The sequence below is a fragment of the Panulirus ornatus genome, chromosome 55, assembly GCF_036320965.1.
Source record: "Panulirus ornatus isolate Po-2019 chromosome 55, ASM3632096v1, whole genome shotgun sequence".
NCBI classification, from domain to species: Eukaryota; Metazoa; Arthropoda; class Malacostraca; order Decapoda; family Palinuridae; genus Panulirus; species Panulirus ornatus.
In genome coordinates, this window is record NC_092278.1 from 31,782,536 (window position 1) to 31,808,166 (window position 25,631).

General features: G+C 40.3%; 1 protein-coding gene across 3 annotated transcripts in view; it reads left to right on the forward strand.

The window, feature by feature from the left end:
• The window catches only part of LOC139765646 (putative phosphatidate phosphatase), a 224,089-nt gene that overhangs the window by 105,619 nt on the left and 92,839 nt on the right, over window positions 1-25,631 (forward strand). For all 3 annotated transcript variants that reach the window (XM_071693340.1, XM_071693339.1, XM_071693341.1), the window contains exons 3-4: window positions 8,764-8,985; window positions 14,827-14,958. In XM_071693340.1, the coding sequence (XP_071549441.1) occupies window positions 8,764-8,985; window positions 14,827-14,958 (354 nt within the window). The remainder of the gene's footprint in view (window positions 1-8,763; window positions 8,986-14,826; window positions 14,959-25,631) is intronic.

Here is a 25,631-nt window from a genome sequence, read left to right on the forward strand (position 1 = left end):
CATACATTCTTCAAAGCAAACACCTGATCCACACATCCTCTACCACTTCTGAAACCACACTGCTCTTCCCCAATCTGATGCTCTGTACATGCCTTCACCCTCTCAATCAATACCCTCCCATATAATTTACCAGGAATACTCAACAAACTTATACCTCTGTAATTTGAGCACTCACTCTTATCCCCTTTGCCTTTGTACAATGGCACTATGCACGCATTCCGCCAATCCTCAGGCACCTCACCATGAGTCATACATACATTAAATAACCTTACCAACCAGTCAACAATACAGTCACCCCCTTTTTTAATAAATTCCACTGCAATACCATCCAAACCTGCTGCCTTGCCGGCTTTCATCTTCCGCAAAGCTTTTACTACCTCTTCTCTGTTTACCAAATCATTTTCCCTAACCCTCTCACTTTGCACACCACCTCGACCAAAACACCCTATATCTGCCACTCTATCATCAGACACATTCAACAAACCTTCAAAATACTCACTCCATCTCCTTCTCACATCACCACTACTTGTTATCACCTCCCCATTTGCGCCCTTCACTGAAGTTCCCATTTGCTCCCTTGTCTTACGCACTTTATTTACCTCCTTCCAGAACATCTTTTTATTCTCCCTAAAATTTAATGATACTCTCTCACCCCAACTCTCATTTGCCCTTTTTTTCACCTCTTGCACCTTTCTCTTAACCTCCTGTCTCATTCTTTTATACATCTCCCACTCAATTTCATTTTTTCCTTGCAAAAATCGTCCAAATGCCTCTCTCTTCTGTTTCACTAATAATCTTACTTCTTCATCCCACCACTCACTACCCTTTCTAATCAACCCACCTCCCACTCTTCTCATGCCACAAGCATCTTTTGCACAATCCATCACTGATTCCTTAAATACATCCCATTCCTCCCCCACTCCCCTTACTTCCATTGTTCTCACCTTTTTCCATTCTGTACACAGTCTCTCCTGGTACTTCCTCACACAGGTCTCCTTCCCAAGCTCACCCACTCTCACCACCCTCTTCACCCCAACATTCACTCTTCTTTTCTGAAAACCCATACAAATCTTCACCTTAGCCTCCACAAGATAATGATCAGACATCCCTCCAGTTGCACCTCTCAGCACATTAACATCCAAAAGTCTCTCTTTCGCACGCCTGTCAATTAACACGTAATCCAATAACGCTCTCTGGCCATCTCTCCTACTTACATAAGTATACTTATGTATATCTCGCTTTTTAAACCAGGTATTCCCAATCATCAGTCCTTTTTCAGCACATAAATCTACAAGCTCTTCACCATTTCCATTTACAACACTGAACACCCCATGTATACCAATTATTCCCTCAACTGCCACATTACTCACCTTTGCATTCAAATCACCCATCACTATAACCCGGTCTCGTGCATCAAAACCACTAACACACTCATTCAGCTGCTCCAAAACACTTGCCTCTCATGATCTTTCTTCTCATGCCCAGGTGCATATGCACCAATAATCACCCACCTCTCTCCATCAACTTTCAGTTTTACCCATATTAATCGAGAATTTACTTTCTTACATTCTATCACATACTCCCACAACTCCTGTTTCAGGAGTATTGCTACTCCTTCCCTTGCTCTTGTCCTCTCACTAACCCCTGACTTTACTCCCCAGACATTCCCAAACCACTCTTCCCCTTTACCCTTGAGCTTCGTTTCACTCAGAGCCAAAACATCCAGGTTCCTTTCCTCAAACATACTACCTATCTCTCCTTTTTTCACATCTTGGTTACATCCACACACATTTAGGCACCCCACTCTGAGCCTTCGAGGAGGATGAGCAGTCCCCGCGTGACTCCTTCTTCTGTTTCCCATTTTAGAAAGTTAATACAAGGAGGGGAGGATTTCTGGCCCCCCGCTCCCATCCCCTCTAGTTGCTTTCTACGACACGCGAGGAATACGTGGGAAGTATTCCCACATATATATATATATATGTATATATAAAGAGGATATATAAAGGGGATAAGAGTGAGTGCTCAAATTACAGAGGTATAAGTTTGTTGAGTATTCCTGGTAAATTATATGGGAGGGTATTGATTGAGAGGGTGAAGGCATGTACAGAGCATCAGATTGGGGAAGAGCAGTGTGGTTTCAGAAGTGGTAGAGGATGTGTGGATCAGGTGTTTGCTTTGAAGAATGTATGTGAGAAATACTTAGAAAAGCAAATGGATTTGTATGTAGCATTTATGGATCTGGAAGGCATATGATAGAGTTGATAGAGATGCTCTGTGGAAGGTATTAAGAATATATGGTGTGGGAGGCAAGTTGTTAGAAGCAGTGAAAAGTTTTTATCGAGGATGTAAGGCATGTGTACGTGTAGGAAGAGAGGAAAGTGATTGGTTCTCAGTGAATGTAGGTTTGCGGCAGAGGTGTGTGATGTCTCCATGGTTGTTTAATTTGTTTATGGATGGGGTTGTTAGGAAGGTGAATGCAAGAGTTTTGGAAAGAGGGGCAAGTATGAAGTCTGTTGGGGATGAGAGAGCTTGGGAAGTGAGTCAGTTGTTGTTCGCTGATGATACAGCGCTGGTGGCTGATTCATGTGAGAAACTGCAGAAGCTGGTTACTAAGTTTGGTAAAGTGTGTGAAAGAAGAAAGTTAAGAGTAAATGTGAATAAGAGCAAGGTTATTAGGTACAGTAGGGTTGAGGGTCAAGTCAATTAGGAGGTAAGTTTGAATGGAGAAAAACTCCACGGAAGTAAAGTGTTTTAGATGTCTGGGAGTGGACCTGGCAGTGCATGGAACCATGGAAGCGGAAGTGAATCATAGTGTGGGGGAGGGGGCGAAAATCCTTGGAGCCTTGAAGAATGTGTGGAAGTCAAGAACATTATCTCGGAAAGCAAAAATGGGTATGTTTGAAGGAATAGTGGTTCCAACAGTGTTGTATAGTTGCGAGGCGTGGGCTATGGATAGAGTTGTGCGCAGGAGGGTGGATGTGCTGGAAATGAGATGTTTGAGGACAATATGTGGTGTGAGGTGGTTTGATCGAATAAGTAATGTAAGGGTAAGAGAGATGTGTGGAAATAAAAAAAAGCATGGTTGAGAGAGCAGAAGAGGGTGTTTTGAAATGGTTTGGGCACATGGAGAGAGTGAGTGAGGAAAGATTGACTAAGAGGATATATGTGTCGGAGGTGGAGGGAACGAGGAGAAGTGTGAGATCAAATCGGAGGTGGAAAGATGGAGTGAAAAAGATTTTGAGTGATCCGGGCCTGAACATGCAGGCCCTGCGTGTCGTAGAAGACGATTAAAAGGGGAGGGAGTGGGTGGCTGGAAATCCTCCCCTCTCGTTTTTTTTTAATTTTCCAAAAGAAGGAAAAGAGACGGGGGCCAGGTGAGGATTTTGCCTCTAAGGCCCAGTCCTCTGTTCTTAACGCTACCTCGCAAACGCAGGAAATGGCGAATAGTATGAAAAAATATATATATATATATATATATATATATATATATATATATATATATATATATATATATATATATATATATATATATATATATTTTTTTTTTTTTTTCATACTATTCGCCATTTCCCGCATTAGCGAGGTAGCGTTAAGAACAGAGGACTGGGCCTTTGAGGGAATATCCTCATATGGCCCCCTTCTGTTCCTTCTTTTGGAAAATTTAAAAAAAAAATGAGAGGGGAGGATTTCCAGCCCCCCGCTCCCTTCCCTTTTAGTCGCCTTCTACGACATGCAGGGAATACGTGGGAAGTATTCTTTCTCCCCTATATATATTTATCTATTTATTCACTTTGCCCCGTCGCCGTCCCCCGCGCCAGCGAGGCAGCGCAAGGAAACAGACGAAAGAATGGCCCAACCCACCCACACACAGATGCATACACATACACGTCCACACACACCACATATACACACCTATACATCCCAACGCATACACACATATACACACACAGACACACACATATATACCCATGTACACAATTCATATATATATATATATATATATATATATATATATATATATATATATATATATATATATATATATAATTTTTTTTTTTTTTTTTGCTTTGTCGCTGTTTCCCGCGTTTGCGAGGTAGCGCAAGGAAACAGACGAAAGAAATGGCCCAACCCACCCCCATACACATGTATATACATACGTCCACACACGCAAATATACATACCTACACAGCTTTCCATGGTTCACCCCAGACACTTCACATGCCCTGATTCAATCCACTGACAGCACGTCAACCCCGGTATACCACATCGATCCAATTCACTCTATTCCTTGCCCTCCTTTCACCCTCCTGCATGTTCAGGCCCCGATCACACAAAATCTTTTTCACTCCATCTTTCCACCTCCAATTTGGTCTCCCACTTCTCCTCGTTCCCTCCACCTCCGACACATATATCCTCTTGGTCAATCTTTCCTCACTCATTCTCTCCATGTGCCCAAACCATTTCAAAACACCCTCTTCTGCTCTCTCAACCACACTCTTTTTATTTCCACACATCTCTCGTACCCTTATGTTACTTACTCGATCAAACCACCTCACACCACACATTGTCCTCAAACATCTCATTTCCAGCACATCCATCCTCCTGCGCACAACACCATCCATAGCCCACGCCTCGCAACTATACAACATTGTTGGAACCACTATTCCTTCAAACATACCCATTTTTGCTTTCCGAGATAATATTCTCGACTTCCACACATTCTTCAAGGCTCCCAGGATTTTCGCCCCCTCCCCCACCCTATGATCTACTTCCGCTTCCATGGTTCCATCCGCTGCCAGATCCACTCCCAGATATCTAAAACACTTTACTTCCTCCAGTTTTTCTCCATTCAAACTTACCTCCCAATTGACTTGACCCTCAACACTACTGTACCTAATAAGCTTGCTCTTATTCACATTTACTCTTAACTTTCTTCTTTCACACACTTTACCAAACTCAGTCACCAGCTTCTGCAGTTTCTCACATGAATCAGCCACCATATATATATATATTTAGTTATATTTAGTTATATATATTTAGTTAAGTATACATGCATGAATGAATGTATGTTTGCATCAGCGAGGTAGCACCAGGAAGACAGACAAAAAAAAAAAAAAAAAGGCCTTTGTTTACACTCAGTCTCCAGCTGTCCTGTGTAATGCACCGAAACCTCATCTCCCTGTCCACATCCAGACCCCACAGACCTCTTCATACTTTATCCCAGATGTTTCATATCCCCTAGTAGAGTCCATTGACAGCACATCGACCCTGAAATACCACATTGTACCAATTCACTGTTCCTTGCACGCCTCTTGCCCTCCTGCATGTTCAGACCCTGATTGCTTAAAATCTTTTTCACTCCATCCTTCCACCTCCAATTTGGTCTCCTGCTCCTCCTTGTTCCCTCCACCTCTGACACATATATCCTCTCTATCAACTTTTCCTCACTTATTGTCTCCCTATGTCCAAACCATTTCAACACATCGTCTTCTGTTTTCTCATCCACACTCTTTTTTTATTACCACACTTCTCTCATGTCCTTCATTACTTTCTTGATCAAACCACCTTACACCACATATTTTCCTCAATCATTTCACACAAATCCACTCTCCTCCATACATCCCTCCTCCATGCACTCCTATCTATAGCCTATGCCTCACAACCATGGGAAGCAGTGATGGCTTGCGCAAAAGATGCATGTGGCATGAGAAAGGTGGGAGGTGCTCAGATTAGAAAGGGTAGTGAGGGGTAGGATGAAGAAGTAAGATTGTTAGTGAAAGAGAAGAGAGGCATTTGGACGATTTTTGCAGCAAAATAGTATAAATGACTGGGAGATGTATAAAAGAAAGAGGCAGGAGGTCAAGAGAAAGGTGCAAGAGGTGAAAAAGAGGGCAAATGAGAGTTAGGGTGAGAGAGTATTGTTGAATTTTAGGGAGGATGAAAAGATGTTTTGGAAGGAGGTAGATAAGTGTTTAAGACAAGAGAACAAATGGGAACATCGGTGAAGGGGGCTAATGGGGAATTAATAACAAGTAATGGTGAAGTGAGAAGGAGATGGAGTGAGTATTTTGAAAGTTTGTTAATGTGTTTGATGATAGGGTGGGAAATATAGGGTGTTTTGGTCGAAGGTGGTGTGCAAAGTTTTTCTCCATTCAAATTTACCTCCCAGTCAACTTGTCCCTCAACCCTCCTAATCCTAATAACTTTGCTCTTATTCACATTTACTGTCAACTTTTTTCTTTCACACTCTTTACCAAACTCAGTCACCAACTTCTGCAGTTTCTCACCCAAATCAGCCACCAGTGTTGTATCATCAGCAAACAATTGACTCACTACCCAAGCCCTTTCATCCCTAGCAGACTGCATACTTGCCCCTCTCTCCAAAACTCTTGCATTCACCTCCCTCACTACCTTATCCATAAACAAATTAAACAACCATGGAGACATCACGCACCCCAGCTGCAAACTAACATTCTCTGGGAACCAATCACTTTCCTCTCTTCCTACTCATACACATGCCTTACATCCTTGGTAAAAACTTTTCACTGCTTCCAGCAACATGCCTCCCTCACTATGTACTCTTAAAACCTTCCAGAAAGCATCTCTATCAACCCTGTCATATGCCTTCTCCAGATCATAAATGCTACATATAAATCCATCAGTTTTTCTAAGTATTTCTCACATACGTTCTTCAAAGCAAACAACTGATCCACACATCCTCTACCACTTCTGTTAACATATATATATATACATATACATATCAACATATACACATATACATACATTTATGTGCACATGCACAGACATATACATATATACACTTGTACATATTCATACTTGCTTGCATTTACCCATTCCTGGTGCTACCCCATCCCACAAGAAACAGCATCGCAACTCCTTGCTCCAGGGAGGTAGCACCAGGAAAACAGACAAATAAGGCCACATTCGTTCAAGCTCAGTCTTTAGCTGTCATGTGTATTGCACTGAGAGCACAGCTCCCAATGTACATCCATGCCCCCTAGACCTTTCCATGGTTTACACCAGATGTTTCACATGACCTGGTTCAGTCCATTGACAGCATGTTGACTCTGGTATACCACATAGTTCCAGTTCACTCTATTCCTTGCACATCTCTCACCCTTCTGTAAGTTTAGGCCCCAATTACTCAAAATATCTTTCACTCCAGCCTTCCACCTCCAATTTGGTCTCCTACTTCTTATTCCCTCCACCTCTGACACATATATTCTCTATGTCACTCTTTCCTCATTCTCTCCGTGTGTCCAAACCATTTCAACACACTTTCTTCTGTTCTCTCAACCACACAATTTATTTCCTTACATTTCTCTTACCCTTTCATTTCTTACTTGATCAAACCACCTCACACCACATATTGTCCTCAAACATTTAATTTCCAACACATCCACCCTCCTCCGTACAACCCGATCCATAGTCCATGCCTCGCAACCATATGATATTGTTGGAATTACTGTTCCTTCAAACATACCCATTTTTGCTCCATGAGATAACATTCTTTCCTTCCACACATTCTTCATTGCTCCCAAAGCCTTCACTCTCTCCTCCTCCCTGACTCACTTCTGCTTCCATGGTTCCATTCTTTGCTAAGTCCAATCTCAGATAACTAAAACATTTCACTTCAGTTTTTCTCCATTCAAAATTACATCCCAATTGACTTGTCCCTCAACCCAAATGAATCTAACAACCTTGCTCCTATTCACATTTGCTCCCAACTTTCTCCTTTTACACACTTTCCAGACTCAGTCACCAACTTCTGCAGTTTCTCCCTCGAATCAGCAACCAGAGCTGTATCATCGGCGAACAACAAGTGACTCGCTTCACAGGCCTTCTCATTCCCAACAGACTGCCCCTCTCTCCAAAACTCTTGCATTTACCTCCCTAACCACCCCATCCATAAACAAACTAAGCAAGCATAGGCACATTACACACCCCTGCAGCAGACTGACCTTCCCTGGGAACCAATCACACTCCTCTCTTCCTACTCATACACATGCCTTACATCCTTGGTAAAAAGTTTTCACTGCTTCTGGCAGCTTGCCTCCCACACCATATACTCTTATGCCCTCCACAAAGGATTTTTATCAACCCTACCATTTGCCTTCTCCAGATCCATAAATGCTACATACAAATCCTTCATGTTTTTCCAAGTATGATAAGTCACCTTCAGCAAGGTCATACATCATCATTGGGTGAAAAGGATTACAGACTTGTTCTGGCACTTCTCACTTTAAAGGAGTCTTTCATTTCCCAGCTAATTTTTTTAGTTTAGCCTTAAAGTGCCTTATCCCTAATGAATAGGGTTCTGGGGTTATAGAATTTGAAAAATGATACTGAAAAAGAGAGTATGGGATATTTTACTTTAACTCATGCATGTATATCTTGAAAGTATGAAGCATGTTCTCAGAATGGAAATTTATCTTAACATCATGACCACAGATTATGATTATTTACGTCATAAGGACAGTGTTAACTTTGTTACAGTTTTTATGTAGATATGAAGTTCTCTAAACAAACTAAAGCATTAACTCTTGGATTCATTATTTTTGCTGTTTATGAATGATAACGCTTTTGATATTAATGGTAATTTAATTGGAAAAGCTTGAAAACATGTCATTGAAAATACTTGATAGAAATTACTTGATGTTATTGGATTATGAAATTTCTCAATAGTGCAGCACACTCACACATTATACATCATTATTCATAATTTATTTCATTCTGGCACAGATGTGCCTTTTAGAATGGTGGCGGGTTCGTCAAGAAGCTGTAGGGAAGTCAATCTTCGTGTTCAATCGTGAAGCCAGCTCTTGGTTCTGGGCTTCATACACCACCATTGGAACATTCCTGTTTGGTTGTGCCTGCTCACAACTCTCTACAGATATTGCCAAGTATTCTGTTGGACGTTTGAGACCTCACTTTGTCAGTGTCTGCAAGCCTGACTGGTCAAAGGTATTTTATTTTTAACCATGTTATATCTGAAGGTACACCATGTAATGTGCTGAGTATGTGTTGGTCTTTTAGTTATTACAAGGTTGATATGAAAATACTGTCTATTAAGCAGGTTTAGTAGAAGAATATAACCTCCTCATCCTGTAGTGCAACATCAGTATATTATCCATGCATCAGAAATCTAATAGATTTTGTCATTTTTTTGTTTTAGGTATTATTTTATTCTTATTTTGTTTTTAATATTGTTATGTTGTGCATGTAACTATTATGAGAAAAATAGCATGAAAATCATAGTATCACAGTGGTGAGGTAGTCCTAAGTAGTTTAAAACAAGCTTAATCAGTGAACAGCAAGTTTGACTTTTTGAGTGTTTCAAATGATGTCAGAAATTTTGGAAAAAATCTGAGTGTCCATGACCCAAGCATTTTGGATGTTTGATAGATGTACCTGTATTCATTTGTATTTTATAAAGAGTAGAATGATTCAGCGACTAAAAATTTCTTAGTCATGTTAAGAAGGTTAAGAAGGCTTATGCACTTTCATTACCAAAAGGAAGACCACCTCTAAATGCCACAATTACTGCATATCTTTGCTCAAAAGATATTACTTTTTATAGTTGGAAGATAGCAGAATTTATGGGACTTAGTGGTGGAAAGAGGTGAATAAATTCTCTAGGAAAATGGAAAACTCTTATATAGTAAAGCAATTGCCTAAATATAAACAAAAGGAGAAAAGCTCAGGTATATGTAGATATTTGACTTGTTGTATTCCATAAGAGTTAGATTGAGAAACTCTTTGGTAAGGAATGTAAGACCCTATATAGTATGGGTTTCAGTTGCTCTTATAATAATGAATCAGTACAGCAACAGATCTCGCCTTTATCAGTGAATATTAATGAAATTTCATCTCTTGTGATATGTAAACAGTTGCTGACTCAGATCATTTATTGGTAATGAAGATAAGCCAAATACACCTTCCTTTCCCTCCCAGTAGCCATCACCCTCACCCCATCCCACTTTAGCAGCACCTCAGCCCTTTACCACCACTTTTTCTGTTAATTGTCCATCAGTTTCATCAGGATTACCTGTTATGGCATCAGTTGTTCTACATCAGAGTAACCCTCTCTCAACTCCAACCTATTGCAGCAGTAGCACAAATCTTTATCATCAGCTTTTTCTGTCCAGTGTCTTGTAAGTTTTCATGAACCTTTATGTGCTATGGATTTCAACTTACTGTTGTGAAAGAGGGTGCTTTGTACATCAGTCTTCTAACTGATTTCATTCATATGGCAGCGGGAATAGATGAAAGCAGCATGTATGAATATGTATATGTGTATATATGTATATGTCTGTGTATGTATATGTATGTATACATTGAAATGTATAGGTATGTATATGTGCGTTTGTGTGGATCAGGTGTTTGCTTTGAATGTATGTGAGAAATACTTACAAAAACAGATGGATTTGTATGTAGCATTTATGGATCTGAAGAAGGCATATGATAGGGTGGATAGAGATGCTTTATGGAAGGTCTTAAGAATATATGGTGTGGGAGGTAAGTTGTTAGATGCAGTGAATAGTTTTTAGCAAGGATGTAAGGCATGTGTACGAGTTGGAAGAGAGGAAAGTGATTGGTTCCCAGTGGAAGTCAGTTTGCGGCAGGGGTGTGTGATGTCTCCATGGTTGTTTAATTTGTTTATGGATGGGGTTGTTGCAAGAGTTTTGGAGAGAGGGGCAAATATGCAGCCTGTTGTGTATGAGAGGGCTTGGGAAGTGAGTCAGTTGTTTTTCGCTGATGATACAGTGCTGGTGGCTGATTTGGATGAGAAACTGCAGATGTTCATGACTGAGTTTGGTAGAGTGTATGAAAGAAGAAAGTTAAGAGTAAATGTGAATAAGAGCAAGGTTATTAGGTTCAGTAGGGGTGAGGGACAAGGAAATTGGGAGGTAAGGCTGAATGTAAAAAACTGGAGGAAGTGAAGTGTTTTAGATATCTGGGAGTGGACTTAGCAATGGATGGAACCATGGAAGCGGAAGTGAGTCACAGGGTGGGGGAGGGAGCGAAGGTTCTGGGAGCATTGAAAAATGTGTTGAAGGCGACAATGTTATCTAGGAGAGCAAAAATGGGTATGTTTGAAGGAATATTGGTTCCAACAATGTTATATGGTTGCGAGGCATGGGCTATAGATAGGGTTGTGCAGAGGAGGGTGGATGTGTTGGAAATGAAATGTTTGAGGACATTATGAGGTGGTTTGATCGATTAAGTAGTGAAAGGTAAGAGAGATGTGTGGTAATACAAAGAGTGTGGTTGAGAGAGCAGAAGATTGTGTGTTGAAATGGTTTGGACAAGTATCATCCAAACACCTTTCTTTTCTCTTTCACTAGCAACTTTACTTCTCCATCCCACCACTCACTACCCTTTCTAATCTGCCCACCTCTCACCTTTCTTATGCCACATGCATCTTTTGTGCAAGCCATCACTGCTTTCCTAAATTCATCTTATTCCTCAATCACTCCCCTCACACCATTTTCTCTCACCTTATGCCGTTCTTTACTCATTCTCTCTTAGCACTTCCTCACACAAGTCTCCTTTCCAAGCTGACTTACTCTCACCACTCTCATCTTCCCAACGTAAAGGTGAGTGTTTAATCTATAGAGGCATAAGTTTGTTGAGTATCCCTGGGAAATTATATGGTAGGGTATTGGTTGAGAGGGTGAAGGCATGTACAGAGCATCAGATTGGGGAAGAGCAGTGTGGTTTCAGAAGTTGTAGAGGATGTGTGAATCAGGTGTTTGCTTTGAAGAATGTATGTGAGAAATTCTTAGGAAAACAGATGGATTTATTTGTAGTATTTATGGATCTGTAGAAGGGTAGATAGAGATGCTTTATGGAAGGTCTTAAGAGTATATGGTGTGGGAGGTAAGTTGCTAGAAGGAGTGAAAAGTTTTTACCAAGGATGTAAGGCATGTGTACGAGTTCGAAGAGAGGAGAGTGATTGGTTCCCAGTGAATCTTAGTCACCGGCAGGGATGTGTGATGTCCCCATGGTTGTTTAATTTGTTTATGGATGGGGTTGTTAGGGAGGTAAATGCAAGAGTTTTGAAGAGAGGGGCAAATATACAGTCTGTTAGGGATGAGAGGGCATGGGAAGTAAGTCAGTAGATGTTCCCCAATGATTCAGCTCTGGTGGCTCCTTTGAGTGAGAAACTGCAGAAATTGGTGACAGTTTGGAAATTGTGTGAAAGGAGAAAGTTGAGAGTAAATGTGAATAAGAGCAAGGTTAATAGGTGCAGTAGGGTTGAGGGACAAGTTAATTGGGATGTAAGTTTGAATGGAGAAAAATTGGAGGAAGTGAAGTGTTTTAGATATCTGGGAGGGGTCTTAGCAGCGAATTAAACCATGGAAATGGAAGTGAGTCACAGGGTGGGGGAGGGGGCAAAGGTTCTGGGAGCAATGAAGAATGTGTGGAAGGAGAGAAAGGTATCTCAGAGAGCAAAAATGGTTATGGTTGAAGGAATAGTAGTTCCAACAACGTTGTATGTTTACGAGGCATGGGTCATAGATAAAGTTGTACAGAGGACGGTGGATGTGTTAGAAATTAAATGTTTGAGGACAATATGTGGTGAGAGGTGGTTTGATTAAGTAATTAAAGGGTAAGAAAGATATGTGGAAATAAAGAGTGTAGTTGAGAGAGCAGAAGAAGGTGCGTTGAAATGGTTTGGGCATATGGAGAGAAAGAGGGAGGAAAGATTGACAAAGAGGATATATGTGTCAAGAAGTGAAGGGAACGAGGAGGTGGAAGGATGGAGTGAAAAAGATTTTGAGTATTGGGGCCTGAAAATACAGGAGGATGAGGCATGCAAGGAATAGAGTAAATTGGTACAATGTAGTATACTTGGGTTGATGTGCTGCCAGTGGACTGAACTAGGGCATGTGAAACGTCTAGGGTAAACCATGGAAAGGTGTGTGGGACCTGGATGTGAATAGGGAGTTGCAGTTTCGGTGCATTACACATGACAGCTAGAGACTGAGTGTAAACAAATGTATATATTCATATGTCTGTGTATGTATATGTGTATATGTTGGTATGTATATGTGCATGTATGGATGTTTGTGTATATAAATGTGTATATGAGTGGCTGGGCCGTTCTATGTTTGTTTCCTGGCACTACCTTGCTTGACATGGGAAACAGCAATTAAGTATAATTAAAAGTAATTTAGTACTTTGTCGCTGTCTCCCGCATTAGCGAGGTAGCACAAGGAAGCAGACGAAAGAATGGCCCAACCCACCCACATACACATGTATATGCATAAACGCCCACACACGCACATTTGCATACCTATACATTTCAACGTATATATACATACACATACAGAGACATATACATATATACACATGTACATATTCATACTTGCTCTTTCATCCATATCCGTTGCCACCCCTCCACACATGAAATGGCAGCCCCCTCCCCCCGTGCACGTGCGAGGTAGCGCTAGGAAAAGACAACAAAGGCCACATTCATTCAAACTCAGTCTTTAGCAGTCATGTATAATGCTCAGAAACCACCGTTCCCTTTCCACATCCAGGCCCCACAAAACTTTTCATGGTTTACCCCAGATGCTTCACATGCCCTGGCTCAATCCATTGACAGCACGTCAACCCCGGTATACCACATCATTCCAATTCACTTTATTCCTTGCATGCTTTTCACCCTCCTGTATGTTCAGGCCCCGATCGCTCAAAATCTTTTTCATTCCATCTGTTTACCATGTTAGCAAGGAGGCACCAGGAAACAGACAAAGAACAACCCATCCACTTCTATACATATATATATATACATGAAGGCCCATACATGTACATACATATACATATCATCATATCTACATGTACATACACAGTCATATACATATATACACATGTACATATTCATACTTGCTTGCCTTCAATCCATTCCTGATGCCACTGTGCCCCACAGGAAACAGCTTTGTTGACCCCCATTTCAGCGAGGTAGCGCCTGAAAAACAGATAAAAAAGGCCACATTCATTCATAGTCAGTCTTTTGCTGTCATGTGTAATGCACCGAAACCACAGCTCCCTGTTCACATTCAGGCCCCACAGACCTTTTCATGGTTTACCCCTGATGTTTCACATGCCCTGGTTCAGTCCATTGACTGCACGTCCACCTCAGTGTACCACATCGTTTCAGTTCATTTTATTCCTTGCACACCTCCCGCCCTTCGGCATGTTCAGGCCCCAGTCGCTCAAAACCTTTTTCACTCCATCCTTCCACCTCCAATATGGTCTCCCACTTTTCTTTGTTCCCTCCACCTCTGACACATGTATTCCCTCAGTCTTTCTTTCGTCACTCATTCTCTCCATATGTCCAAACCATTTTAACACACCCTCTTCTGCTCTCTCAACCACACTCTTTTTATTTCCACACATCTCTCTTACTCTTTCATTACTTACATGATCAAACCACCTCACACCACATACTGTTCTCAAACACCTTATTTCCAACACATCCACCACCCTCTGTACAACCCTATCTATAGCCCATGCCTCGCAACCATATGATATATGATTGTTGGTGACAGCTGAAACTGATACACTATTTCAGTAGTATATTGTTGTGGATTGCCTTATTTCTCATGGTATCAAGTGTATTTATGTTGTGGATTGCCTTATTTCTCATGGTATCAAGTGTATTTATTACTTAGGATGCTAGTTTGGACCTTTAGTGTTTATAAAGTTATTACATTGAATGCAGAGGCACACAAATTTGTATATTATAATGTTTGCATAAAATTAATGATTTATAACAAAATTACTTACTTCCAGATAAATTGCACAGAAGATTATGTTGATCCTATCCCTTGTACATCAGAAGATGCACACAGGATGAAGGAAGCTCGACTGTCATTCCCATCTGGACATGCCTCTTTCTCTGCATATACCATGATTTACTTAGCTGTAAGTGTGCATGCTTAAAGTTTATCTGATAATATTAAAAGATGTGCTTAAAGTAGACCCCTTTTTAGCCATTCATTATTGCTGCATCTAACAGCATAAAGATTTGGCAAATACATTTTAGATATGATGGTTATGCTTGATGTGTTATGTAGTAATTTCATTCATCTGTTTTTTACAAATTAACCTGGATCATTATAGAGTATTGTCAGTAGAGTAAAGAATCATAAGAGTTACAACTGTGTTAAAGTGAAGTAAAGAATACTTCCCACATATTCTTCACATGTCGTAAAAGGCAACTAAAGGGGACGGGAGCGGGGGGCTGGGAACCTTCCCCTCCTTGTGTTTTAACTTTCTAAAAGGGGAAACAGAAGAAGGAGTCGCGGGGAGTGCTCATCCTCCTCGAAGGCTCAGATTGGGGTCTCTTAATGTGTGTGGATGTAACCAAGATGAGAAAAAAGGAGAGATAGGTAGTATGTTTGAGGAAAGGAACCTGGATGTTTTGGATGTGAGTGAAACAAAGCTCAAGGGTAAAGGGGAAGAGTGGTTTGGGAATGTCTTTGGAGTAAAGTCAGGGGTTAGTGAGAGGACAAGAGCAAGGGAAGGAGTAGCACTACTCTCCTGAAACAGGAGTGGTGGGAGTATGTGATAGTGTAAGAAAGTAAACTCTAGATTGATATGAGTAAAACTGAAAGTTGATGAAGAGAGATGGGTGATTATTGGTGCATATGCACCCGGGCATGAGAAGAAAGATCATGAGAGGCAAGTGTTTTGGGAGCAGCTGAGTGAGTGTGTATGTAGTTTTGATGTACGAGACCCAGTTATAGTGATGGGTGATTTGAATGCAAAGGTGAGTAATGTGGCAGTTGAGGGAATAATTGGAGTACATGGCGTGTTCAGTGTTGTAACTGGAAATGGTGAAGAGCTTGTAGATTTATGTGCTGAAAAAGGATTGGTGATTGGGAATACCTGGTTTAAAAAGGGAGATATACATAAGTATACGTATGTAAGTAGGAGAGATGGCCAGAGAGCATTGTTGGATTATGTGTTAATTGATAGGTATGTGAAAGAGAGACTTTTGGATGTTAATGTGCTTAGAGGTGCAACTGGAGGGATGTCTGATCATTATCTTGTGGAGGCAAAGGTGAAGGTTTGTAGAGGTTTTCAGAAAAGAAGAGAGAATGTTGGGGTGAAGAGAGTGCATTATATGGTGGGGAAGGAGGCAAAAGTTCTTTGAGCGTTGAAGACTGTGTGGAAGTCGAGAATGTTATCTCTGAAAGCAAAAATGGGTATGTTTGAAGGAATTGTGGTTCCAACAATGTTATATGGTTGCGAGGCATGGGCTATAGATAGAGTTGTGCGGAAGAGGGTGGATGTGCTGGAAATGAGATGTTTGAGGACAATATGTGGTGTGAGGTGGTTTGATCGAGTAAGTAATAATAGGGTAAGAGAGATGTGTGGTAATAAAAAGAGTGTGGTTGAGAGAGCAGAAGAGGGTGTTTTGAAATGGTTTGGTCACATGGAGAGAATGAGTGAGGAAAGATTGACCAAAAGGATATATGTGTCAGGTGGTCAGGTGGAGGGAATAAGGAGAAGTAGGAGACCAAATTGGAGGTGGAAAGATGGAGTGAAAGAGATTTTGAGTGATCGCGGCCTGAACATGCAGGAGGGTGAAAGGCGTGCAAGGAATAGAGTAAATTGGAACGATGTGGTATACCGGGGTCGACGTGCTGTCAATGGATTGAACCAGGGCATGTGAAGCGTCTGGGGTAAACCATGGAAAGTTCTGTGGGGCCTGGATGTGGAAAAGGAGCTGTGGTTTCGGTGCATTATTACATGACAGCTAGAGACTGAGTGTGAACGAATGTGGCTTTTGTTCTTTTCCTAGCACTACCTCGCACACATGAGGGGGGAAGGGGTTGTTATTTCATGTATGGCAGGGTGGCGTTGGGAATGAATGAAGGCAGACAGTATCAATTATGTACATGTGTATATATTTATATGTCTGTGTGTGTGTATATATATGTATGCGTTGAGATGTATAGGTGTGTATATTTGCGTGTGTGGACATATATGTATATACATGTGTATGTGGGTGAGTTGGGCCATTCTTTCGTCTGTTTTCTTGCATTTCCTCGCTAGCGCAGGAGACAGTGACAAAGCAAAATAAATAAAAATAAATGAATAACACAGGAATTGTGTGAAAGAGTGACGGTGTTGTCAAGCATAGTGAAGTCTTTCCCATTTTATACCAGCATCCTCATTCCTCATATCATTTTGATATTTTTGCTCTCTTCAGTTAATTATATGCTTTGCAGGACTGTACTATAAGCCATATACACAATATTCTTCACTAATCACATACACATATTCTATTTTTTAGGATTTAGCTTTTGCTTTCTGTATCCATGCAGTTTTACTTGAAGATCTGGTCCAGCATTGATTGTGTGTCAGCCCCTCTGATCTAGTGTGTTGATTGATATTAAAGAGTAGAAGTTTCCCTGAATACCTAAGAATTACTACTTTTATGTTTTTCTTCCTCTTTGTAGATCCACATTCTCTAAGTTAATCACCAGTACTTAGCATTGCCTCAAGAAACTGAAGCTCTTTCTCTGAATGATCGTAATCTACAAACCTACTTGACAGAGTTATATCCCAAACAAAGTTAACACCTTTCCCATTTTGACCATACAGATTGAATCTTTTCCTTGTAATGTTAGTTTTTCTTTCCCCTGTAATTGTAGTTACTCTAAGGTAGTTAGGTAGTCATAGATATGAATCTAAGTTCTTCCCTCAGGAACTGGCTGATTGTGTGATCTGTATTCAGCTAAGCTATATAGTCCTTAGCCAGCAAAATGAAAGCAAAATTAGGGTAAGGGGGTGCAGAGATAGTGTGTTGGTGAGGTTTGATGGCTAATGAGAAGCCTGTTTGCAGATTATACTATGTTGTTTGCTTAGAGTGAAGAGGAGTTGTAGAAGATTGTACTTGTGTTTTATAGTATGTGTAAGTGTAGGTGAATGAAGATAAATGCATGCAAGTAAAGGTGGAGTAATGGTATTTAAAAGGAAACAGTGAAAGTATAGATTCTGCAAAGCCCTATAGAGTGAGAGAAGAAATTGTCATGTAGATATAGGGGAGAAAAACTGAAAGAGGTAACAGAACTTAAGTTTTGGGAGCTATCTTGGGTAAATTTGGTGATATGGAAGAAGAGATAAGGGAGAGAGCACTACAGTGTAGTGTAGAAGAATCATTGGGTCCCTTAATAGAATGATGAAGTGTAGAAATGTAAGTATGGAAGTGAAGAAAGGATTAAGGGACAGGATTGCCCTCCCAGCCCTGACGTACTGCGGTCATAGATGTCAAGAATCCATGCTGTGGAAATGAGCTATTAAAGAGGAGCATGTAGCATGACTTGATGCAATGAAGAAAGAAATGAGAAGTGTATGAGAGATTTGATATGGCAGGGAATGTAGAGGGAATGCATTGTGGAATGATAGAGTGAAACATAATACTTGGAGGTGGTTTTGGCATTTGGAAAGAATGCAGGTTGGGAGTTTACAAGGAGAGTGTATGATAGTATGATTAAGGGGTTGGTGTGAGTGGAAGGACTACCTGTGACATAGGGAAATTGGGTGGAGGAGTACTGGAAGGAGAGAAATGGTTAAAGAATATTTGGATTGTTGTATGTGAGGTAGGCATGCACAAATAGGTAATTATGCACATACCTATTGGGTGTATACATTATGTTGTCAGACATTAACTTCTCAAAGATGGAGAAGTACGCTAATGGGGAATTTCAGCTATAAAGAGATAGATTGGGGGATTTTGGATTCTCATGGTGATTTGGAGTCACAAAGGCACAAGATTTTAGAATGTATTCAGGAAGAGTTCCTATACCAACATGTCATTGACCATAGTAGGATGAGAGGGGCTGATCTTATCCTCACACATAATAATGTGAATATTGAGAATAATATATGTGATGTGCATTTGGAAAAAAAATGATCATTTAATGCTCAAGTTTGGATTTGTGGTAAATTAGGACATTAAAAGGGCAGAGGTAAGAAAAGACATAAAGAGGAGTTATAATCATGGAAATTGCACAAAACTCAGCAATTTCTGAGGTAACAAATTGGGAGGTTGAGTTCAGTTTCCAGGAACCAAGGCTTTGTGATGAGAGGTTCTTTGAAATTTACATTGAAGGAGTAGGAACATTGGGTACCTGTAGCCTTAATTACAGAGGAATAGTTAGAAAGTTGAAAGAATGCTTGAATAAAAGATGCCAAAAGTGAAGGAGCTTTGAGATGTGCAGTGGCAAAGATGTAGGTGTCACTGAAGCCATCCTCATTTTTAAGATATAAGAGAGCAGGAAACAAGCATAACAAGATAAGAAAGTAGGAACAAATAAACTCTGAAAAGAGTATTGTGGACAAGGCAAGAGACGGTCCAAAAATTTTCCATAAATTCATCGGAAGTCCATTATCATTTAAAGAGTAGCTAATCAGGCCTAGGGATTCACTGGGAAGAATTGTTCAGGATGATACATTAGGATATGTGAAGAACTGAATGACAAGTTGAGGAGTGTTTTTACAGTGGAAAACACTTAAGCCCTAACATCAGTGAGATGATATGAGGAGGATGTTTCAGAAAACACTGACATATGTAGAAAATTGAACTTAACATAAAATAATAAAAGGTCTTGACCCCATACAAAGCCCATGGTCCTGATGAAGTTTCACTGTATGTTCTGATAATGTATGCAGGTACACTAGATAAACCTCTTGAAATACTGTTCAAGATTTCACTTGAGAGAGGCAGAGTGTCATGGGAATGAAAAATGGCAAATATCAGTCTTTAAGAAAGAAGTCCAGGAACAGGCACTGGACTACAGGCCAATCTCAATGATGAGTATATTCTGTAAGGTTCTGGTAAAAATAATTATAAAGCGATTGGATGTGTTTCTATAGAGGAAAAATTACCCAAGGGAGAAACATCATGGATTTAGGGGAAGGAGGTTGTCTCGCAAGCCTCTTACTATTCTACGAGAGAGTGAGTTCTGTATTAGACAAAAGGGAAGTCTTTGTGGATTATTTGTATCTGGACTGCCAGAAAGCATTTGACACTACTGCTTGGGAGGCTGACTATGAAGCTGGCCCACCAGGAAAAAATTAAAGGGAAACTTTAAAGGACAGAAGATACCTCATTAGAAGGGAACAAAGGACACATATCAGAGAGGGCTTCTCCAAGTGGATCAACATGACCATTAGAGTGCCACATGGTTTTTTCATGGACCATTACTCATTATTTTCTATGTAAATTACTTGCACAAAGGTATGGACCCTGCCTGAATATGTTTGCAGATGATGATGGAAGTGAATAGTAAGGATGATTACATCATCTTACAAGGGGACCTAAACAGACTACAAAGTTGCTCTGATAATCGGTTGATGAAATTCAGCCTATACAGTGTATAGTATTAATGATAGAACAAAGCGAAAGATGGCCTCAATATGATTATTATATAGGAAATAAGCTTCAGGAATGTGTGTGTGAAGGACTTCGGAATAATTAAGGAGAGAAACCTATGTTCTCTCAAATATTAGAATAGCTTTCAAGTATATGGGTCTGGAAGCATTTAATAAGTTGCTCAAATCCTACATATGGCCAGTAGTAGAGTATGCTTCTTAAGTTTGGTCATTGTACTTCAAGAAGCGCTCAGGAAGGAAGAGAAGAAATCCAGGCAGTGATTCCTGTTTCTTTCAAGATCTTGGAGGATCTACAGCTAATGAAGCCCATTACATAGATGTAAAGGGGGGATAGAGTCTGAGGGGGGCCCCTGAGTGGTATATGTATTAGATGTTCAGTTTTAGAGTGCCAAATTTTGTGAGTTTGAATTGGGATTGGAAGCTCCCCAGGTTCAAATCGAATGAAGGATTGATGCCATCTTAAGTGAATCAAGATATTTTCTTCATTTAATCTGTCACATTTTAAGGAGACCCAATTTGTAAGAGAGTGAGTGTGTAACACGGAAATTACTGTATGAAAGTAGAACTTGCTAAAGGGAAGTAATGGCTTTTATTTTCAAATTTAACTAAAGGGCATCACTGTGGTAATTGAACACCTAAATCATCTTCAGGTTGCATAATGATTCACTTTAGTAAACTTCATTTACTCTTAATAGTATTATTTTAGGGATAATTTAGGACCTTTAGCATCACCTGAACCAAAAATGAATAGTGTGGAAGTTAGTGTATGAAATTGCAGCCTGCTAAAGGGAAATAATGTTTTTATCGTTAATATAACCAAAAAGCAACACTGGTAATTTAACACCTAAATCCTCTTCAGGTTACAAAATAATTTACTCTAGTAAGCTTCAGTTATTGTTAATGATGTTGTTTTGGGGATAATTTAGGACCTTGAGCATTGCCTGAACCAGAAATGAATGATGTCAATTCAGTTAAATGAATGTGCCAAAACCAGTCTTTCAAAAGCAGATTGGTAAAGAGAATGCTAGTTATGAAAGTAAAAAAATGCTTGGACATGAAAACACCAGAGGCCAAATGTTTGGGAATATTCTGGAAACTTGTGAAGGAGGTCATTAGACTCTAGTGGAACACAAAAACAGTTTAAGGAAGGGGGTTCATGAGATATCAAGTCAGAGGAGAGATGAAGCCATTAAAAAGATGATGTCTGATGTTTCCTCTTTGGATTTACTTGAATCTGTGCAATCAAAGGGAAAATTTATGGATAATATTTGCTAAGGAATTGCAGGGAGCCTTTTAGATAGAGGAAAGGACAAAACTGCATACTTGATCTATTGGAATGATACTGAAAGCTGTTCAGATAGAGAAATGAACTAATACACACACACACACACACACACACACACACACACACACACACACACACACACACACACAGATTGATGAAAATAGAGGGCAGTGAAGATTGGAATGAGCAAATTTGGAAGCAGACCAACAAAGCATGAAGAGTGAGGGGGAGGAACAGACCTAGGCTGACACAAACAGAGGTATACAGGGAACTAGTCGAAGCAGTTGAAAGAATGATATGCTCTGTAATGGATGAAGCAATCAAGTAAGTATATGGGGTAGTTGAGGGAAGGTTTAGAAAATTACATAGAATACAGGAACAGTGCTTGTTCCAGTACTTGTTAGACAAAAGGGAGATAATTGAGAAAGTTGGAAACACTGAGGGATCTAGCTGAAAAGTAGGTAGCACTAAAATTGAGTGATAAGTGAACAAGTGAAGCAGGAGGTTGGTAAATGTAAATCACTGATTATGTTTGGATTGGAAGAGGATCATACATCAGATAAGGTAGAAAAAGAAAAAAGGAAGAAGATTGCTGGAGGCTATGAGACTGCCAAAAGCAATTTCCATGATAAAGAAAAGAAGAATTGGAGGTTTTAACTAGGATAGTCATCATGTGTGATAAATTCAAGGAAGAGAGGAAGAAATGCAAAGAGCACAGTTGGAAGAACAAAAAATGGAGATGCTGCACACAGCAGGAAGATGAAACAGCCCTGCTAGAACTGCAGAGAGAGGGTAGGAGTGCTAGGAGATGGTAACATCAGATTTGAAAGTAATGTATTCATATGTTGATGGAATAATAGATAAGAACTGGAATTCAAGGATCATATACAGGAAAGTGCTCCTGATATTATAAGAGTTATGGAGACTAACCTTAACAAAGAGATAAAGTCTTGCCTGTTCTGGCCAGAAGTGTACATTAAAGCAAGGAAAGAAAGAGAAGGGAAAGGAGGGGGAGAGTTAACCGTCTTAATAAATGAGACTCACAAGTTTCAAAAATAGAGGAAGATGGCTAATTCAGACTGTACATAATGGGAATAGTAACTGTATGGAAGAAGAGCATATTGGTGTTATTAGTATATAATCCTCCAAAGAATTGCAGTGAAAGGAACAAACAATAGTAACGGTGAAGTAACACTCATGATGTTTGTGAAGTGGTGAAACATTTACTTTTTAGAGATGGTAAAGTGCTTATGTTAGGGGATTTCATTTATAAAGAGATAGTCTTGGGGCAGGGGGATTTTTGATTCCCATGGTGATAGGGAGCCATGGAGATGAATTTTTAGGATGAATAGTGGAAAATTTCTTATACCATCGCGTCACAAAGCACACCAGGATGAGAGTGACTGATACACCATTATGACTAAACCTTATCTTCATTGATATCAGCATGGATATCGAGACAATATTTTGCAATACACCTATTGGAAGAAGTGATCATATAGTGCTCAAGTTTGAATATGTGGTATAAGAGGACACAAAAAGAGGAGAGGAAAGACAGGAAGTAAAGAGCAGATGTAATCATGGAAAGTACATAAACTTCAATAATTTTTATGTTAATATAGATTCCATGTGTGGCGAGGTGGCAATGGGAATAAATAAAGGCAGACAGTGTGAATTGTGTGCATGGGTATATATGTATGTGTCTGTGTGTGTATATATATGTGTACATTGAGATGTATAGGTATGTATATTTGCGTGTGTGGACGTGTATGTATATACATGTGTATGGGGGTGGGTTGGGCCATTTCTTTCGTCTGTTTCCTTGCGCTACCTCGCAAACGCGGGAGACAGCGACAAAGCAAAATAAATAAATGTAAAAAATAGATTGGGAAATGGAATTCAATAGCCAGGAACCAAGGCTTTGTGGTGATAGGTTCTTTGAAGTTATAATGAGGAAATATAGGCATGGTTACCTCAAGCCTCAAATAAAGAGGGAGCAATAAGAAAGAGGAAAGAATAGCATGAAGCTTCAAGATGTGCAGTGACAAAGATATAGATAGCACTTGAGCCAGCTAGCATTTGCAAGGTATAAGAGGGCACGGAATGAGTATAGCAGGATTGGAAAAGAGGAACAAAGAAACTTCGAAAAGAATATTGTGAATAAGGTAGCTGAAAATCCAAAATTTTTCCATAAATTCATTAGGAGTGATTTGTCAGTTTAGTAGCAGCTAATCAGGTGTGGGATTCAGAAGGAAAGACTGTAGAGGACGATGTAAAGATATATGAGGAATTGAATATGAATAACAAGTTCAGAAGTGTTTTCACAGTGGAAGAGACTATAACCTCAACTCCAGTGTGATGGAATGGGAGGAGAATTTAGAAATCATATGAGATATCTAGAAGAGATATTAACACAATACTAAAAGAACACATTTATCCTCTTTCTCAACCTTTCCCCACTCATTCTCTCCATAAAAGGGTATATGCGTCAGAGGTGGAAGGAACAAGGAGAAGCGGGAGACCAAATTGGAGGTGGAAGGATGGAGGGAAAAAGATTTTGAGCAATCGGGGCCTGAACATGCAGGAGGGTGAGAGACATGCAAGGAATAGAGAGAATTGGAATGATATGGTATACCGGGGCCGACATGCTGTCAATGGACTGAACAAGGGCATGCGAAACATCTGGAGTAAACTATGGAAAGGGTCTGTAGGGCTTGGATGTGGATAGGGAGTTTTATTTTTGATGCATTACACGTTATAGCTTGAGACTGAGTGTGAACAAATGTGGCCTTTTTGTCTGTTTTCCTTGTTCTTCTGTGATGATGCAGGGGGTTGCGATGCTGTTTCCTGTGGGGTGGGATGGCGCCAGGAATAGATGAAGGCAAGCAAGTACGAATATGTACATGGGTATATATGTTTATACATGTGCATATATGCACATATATGTGGTATACCTGGGTCGACGTGCTGTCAATGGATTGAACCAGGGCATGTGAAGCATCTGGGGTGAAACCATGGAAAGTTCTGTGGGGCCTGGATGTGGAAAGGGAGCTGTGGTTTCGGTGCATTATTACATCACAGCTAGAGACTGACTGTGAACGAATGTGGCCTTTGTTGTCTTTTCCTAGTGCTACCTCGCGCACATGCGGGGGGAGGGGGTTGTTATTTCATGTGTGGCGGGGTGGCGATGGGAATGAATCAAGGCAGAAAGTACAAATTGTTTTATTATTATTATTATTTTGCTTTGTTGCTGGCTCCCGCATTAGCAAGGTAGTGCAAGGAAACAGACGAAAGAATGGCCCAACCCACCCACATACACATGTATATACATACACATCCACACATGCAAATATACATACATTTACATCTCAACGTATACATATATATACACCCACAGATATATTCATGTATACACCCACAGATATTCATATATACACCCACAGATATATTCAGATATATTCATATATATCATGTACATAATTCATACTGTCTGCCTTTATTCATTCCATCGCCACCCACCACACATGAAATAACAACCCCCTCCCCCCTCATGTGTGCGAGGTAGCACTAGGAAAAGACATCAGAGGCCACATTCGTTCACACTCAGTCTCTAGCTGTCATGTAATAATGCACCGAAACCACAGCTCCCTTTCCACATCCAGGCCCCGCAGAACTTTCCATGGTTTACCCCAGACGCTTCACATGCCCTGGGTCAATTGATTGACAGCACGGCGACCCCGGTATACCACATCGTTCCAATTCACTCTACTCCTTGCACGCCTTTCACCCTCCTGCATGTTCAGGCCCCAATCACTCAAAATCATTTTCACTCCATTTTTCCACCTCCAATTTGGTCTCCCACTTCTCATTCCCTCCACCTCTGACACATATATCCTCTTGGTCA